This window comes from Bison bison, unplaced genomic scaffold (genome assembly GCF_000754665.1).
Source record: "Bison bison bison isolate TAMUID 2011002044 unplaced genomic scaffold, Bison_UMD1.0 scf7180017864192, whole genome shotgun sequence".
Lineage (NCBI taxonomy): Eukaryota > Metazoa > Chordata > Mammalia > Artiodactyla > Bovidae > Bison > Bison bison.
Window position 1 is genome coordinate 4,075,359 of NW_011494764.1, and position 3,595 is coordinate 4,078,953.

General features: G+C 60.8%; 1 protein-coding gene across 1 annotated transcript in view; it reads right to left on the minus strand.

Annotated features, from left to right (window-relative positions):
* The window catches only part of DPEP1 (dipeptidase 1 (renal)), a 7,319-nt gene that overhangs the window by 1,702 nt on the left and 2,022 nt on the right, over nt 1-3,595 (minus strand). The window contains exons 4-5 of the mRNA XM_010843943.1: nt 456-588; nt 82-241 (exon numbers count right to left, since the gene is read on the minus strand). Coding sequence (XP_010842245.1) covers nt 82-241; nt 456-588 — 293 coding nt within the window. The remainder of the gene's footprint in view (nt 1-81; nt 242-455; nt 589-3,595) is intronic.

Consider the following 3,595-nt stretch of genomic DNA (forward strand, 5'->3'; position numbering starts at 1 on the left):
TGGAAGGCCTGCTGGATGCCTGGGGGTGGGGGCTGCAACGTGAAGGGACAGCCCAGCGGCGCTGTTCAGGACGGCCCCCGCCCCCCTGCCCAGGGCGCTGGCACCCACCTGCGCTGTCCGTGACACACAGGAAGGTCTCGGGGTAGAGCTGGCACATGCGCTGGATGACATCAATCTGCTCCAGCGTCCGCTTCACCGAATCCTTATTCTGGGTGTCGCAGGGCGTGTACGCAGACCAGAACTGGGGGCCACGGTGGGGAGGGGCTGGGAGCCGAGCGGTCCGAACCCAGGCCTTGCCCCTGCCCCTACAGGCCTGGGGGTCCCCTCGCGCCCCAGAAGCCCTCCCCACAGCCTGGGTGGCTAAGGGCCCAGGGAGGTACACAGCCACCAGTGAGGGGCGCCAAGGGAGGAGCGGGTGGGCTCCGCGTGTGGGCAGGCTCAGGGCTGAACCCTACCTGGGCCCCCACAAAGCCAGCCTTCAGCTTGGGGATGTTGGTGTGCGTGCCGTTCAGGCTGGTCAGGTTGGCCCTTGGGTCCTGAAGCTGATTGTTGAACCTCTTCAGCAGCTGCCAGGGCAGGTCATTGTGCCTGGAGGGGCCAGGAGGGGTCAGGACAGGGGTTTCAGGACGGCTTCCTCCCAGGCAGGCTGCCCCTTCTCTGGCTCCTCTTCTAGTGGCTGAGAACTAGGAGGGTCCCAGGGTGATTACTGTTACCTGAACACACCTGAGCACAGGTGAGCTTCTCAGCCGGCCCCACCCCCAGGCCAGGTCAGCGAGCTGAGCACTAAGGGGACAGGACTTCTCTCCCCGAGCCTTCCACTGGGGAAAAAGGAGGGCGCACACTGACTTGGCTTCAAAATCGTGGGGGGCGTGGAGGGGGGGCTGGACGGTTAAAACAATCTCCATGGATAAGACTGGTTGCCATGGGGTTACTGGGTGTAGGGCCTCGGTGAGATTTCACAGATTAAAGACTAAATTCTAGGACTCCCGGCGATCCAGTGGTTACGACTCCGAGCTTCCAATGCAGGGGCGCGGGTTCCATCCCTCAGCGGGGAACTAAGACCCCGCCTTCGGGCGTGGCCAAAAAAAGGAGTTGAAATCTCCCCTTGCAGGGGCAGGGGGAAGTGAGGGGCGTGGCCTTCCCTGGGGGAGGGTGGCAACCGGAGCAGCGCGCCAACGCGGAATTTGGGGCTCCCTCCGCACCTCCGCTCGCCCCGCAGACCCTCTCTGCCTCTGTCCCTGGGCACAGTCTCGCACCATTTCCAAGAGCATCCTCTACGATCCTTCCAAAAGACAGGCCCTCTAAAGTCTTCCCAGGAGCCAGGAGGCGGAGAGTGCATTGGAGGTAGGGGTGGGGCAGAGGGGGAGGTGGGAAGGGCGGAGAGGACCGGACCGGACCCCGAGGAGAAGGCGCAGGGGGCGCTGGGGGCTATCAGCCGCTGGGGAGTGGGCACTGGTGGGGCTGGGGCACCTTCTCCCTGGCCCCAGGACCTGACAGGGGGACCAGGAGCAGCCCCAGAAGAGAGGCCGCTGGGAGCCACGATCTCCAGATGCTGGAAGTGGCCTCGGACCTTGGGACCTGATGAGAGAAACAGAGTCCCAGGCCCAGCCCAGACCCTCCGTCTGGCTTTCATCAGCTTGTGTGCACACACGCATGGGACATTGAGGGAGCCGTGCAGGGAGCCTCCCGTCTGCATCCCTGGTCTGGTGACAACGGGAACACCTGGAGAGGGCCTTACTCCCACTGGGAGCCCTCCCATCCAGGCCTCCTCTGCAGCTCTGCAGCCAGGCCCACTGTCCCCAGGACCCTGCCCCATCCCCAGCTCCGCTCCCTCCTCATGTCTGCCTAGTGCGGATCAATCACTATACCGCTAACACTGCGGTGGGTGGCCCAGGTTGTCCAGCCCCCTGGGGTGGGTCTTCCTGCCGGTGGGAAGTGAGGGCTCCCTGGGCCCCACCCTGGGGGGCTCCAGACTGTGGAAGCTGCCCCAGGTGCCATGGGTGGGGCTCCCACCCCAGCTGTGTTTTCTGCAAATTCTGAGATTTGTCCACTGGGCATGGCCTTTGTTGAATGAGAGGTGGATGAACTCCAGTGAGGCGGGGTCATCACCTCATTGCAGGATTGGGGGGTGCTGTCCCTGGGGCAGCACCACCAGGCAGGACTTTACTCCTTTGCTGGTCTAAGAAGTCCAGCCCCACCCTCCAACTGCCTCCACTTTGTTCCTCCTTCCTTCCCTCAGCCTCTCCTCCCTTTGTAGGTCTCTGCTCTGTGGGCAATACCACCTTTTGGAGCCTTGTGGAGCCTCTCTCCTTATCTCTGTGGCCTGGGAGCATCCTCAGACATGATAGAGGACTCTTCCATTCTACTAAAAGTAGGGAGGAGAGGGTTCCTAGTGCTGGACAGTGCTAGAAAGGACAACCAAATGCACACTTAGACCAGCTCTGGCATACAGATGTGATGGCTGGAGCTGGTGCAGCTATGTTAAATCATGAGGTAACTGTGGGAATGGTGGCTGCACTATTGTGGAATGCTGTGCCAGGGCTTCTTCTGCACTTTTCTGTTGTTAAAGCTACTTCTTTGTGTCTCTTAGCTACACTGCTTTTGATTTTGTCAGCCTCGTTTTAGTTTTCTAAGACTTTGGATAATCCCAGATCACAGCGTCCTGAGTACTCCTGGCTGTCTGGGCTCTGTGAGCCATCTTACCCCTCACATGGACCTCTGGACAGCTCCATTACCTAGACTCAATCCCCTCTCCCTGTGCCCAGCTGCCCTGAGTCCTCCAGAATGAACAGCTTCCCTGGTTCATTCTGTTGGCATCATCTACCTATGCTTGCTGGCATGGGATGCCCAGTCCCTGAACCTGGACCTGTGAGACAGAAGGGCCTCCGAGGTGCGAGCCAAGGGCAGCAGCCTCTGCAGAAAGCTCTCTGTACCTGTGGGGCAGGCGAGCAGCGAGCAGGGGGACAGGAAGCATGGGAAGGAGAGTGGTCAGGGGAGGACTGTGGGAGGGAGGGAAGGTGGTGTGCACACTGACCCTTGATGGCCACTTCCTTCTCTAGGGCTACCCTGCAGCTCCAGGCAGGTCTTATGTGACAAGACACTCACTTTCTTCGCTTTTCATGTAGAGCTTTTGTCCAACAAAACCCAGCAGCATGTAGTGTTCTCCTAGCCTTCCCGGCACCCAAGAGCCACTGCACACCAGATACTGCTTCTCTGGGCTGCGTGCAGCCAGTGTGCCGGGCAGCACGGCAGGCAGGCGGGCAGGAGAGCAGGCGGGGCGGGAGTGTGTTTGCAGGTGGTGTCCTTCCCAGGGCTCTGGAAGTCCCCGAGGAACTAGGGCCAGGATCAGGGGAGGGGGCCTGGCCAGGCTTGCCTGCAGCATCGAGGGGCCCCAGGGGCAGCTGTGAGGACTTTTTTTTCCTTGTTTGTTTTTATTGTTCCAAGCTTAGTGGGAGTCACGGCAGGGGGTATCTTGAAGGACAGGGGTGGGACTTGGGTCTCCAAGCCTCCCACTGGCTGCAGTGTGAGACCTGACCTTGAGACTGTGGGAGGAGGGGACGGTCAGAGATGCAGGCGTGACCCCAAGCAGGGGGGG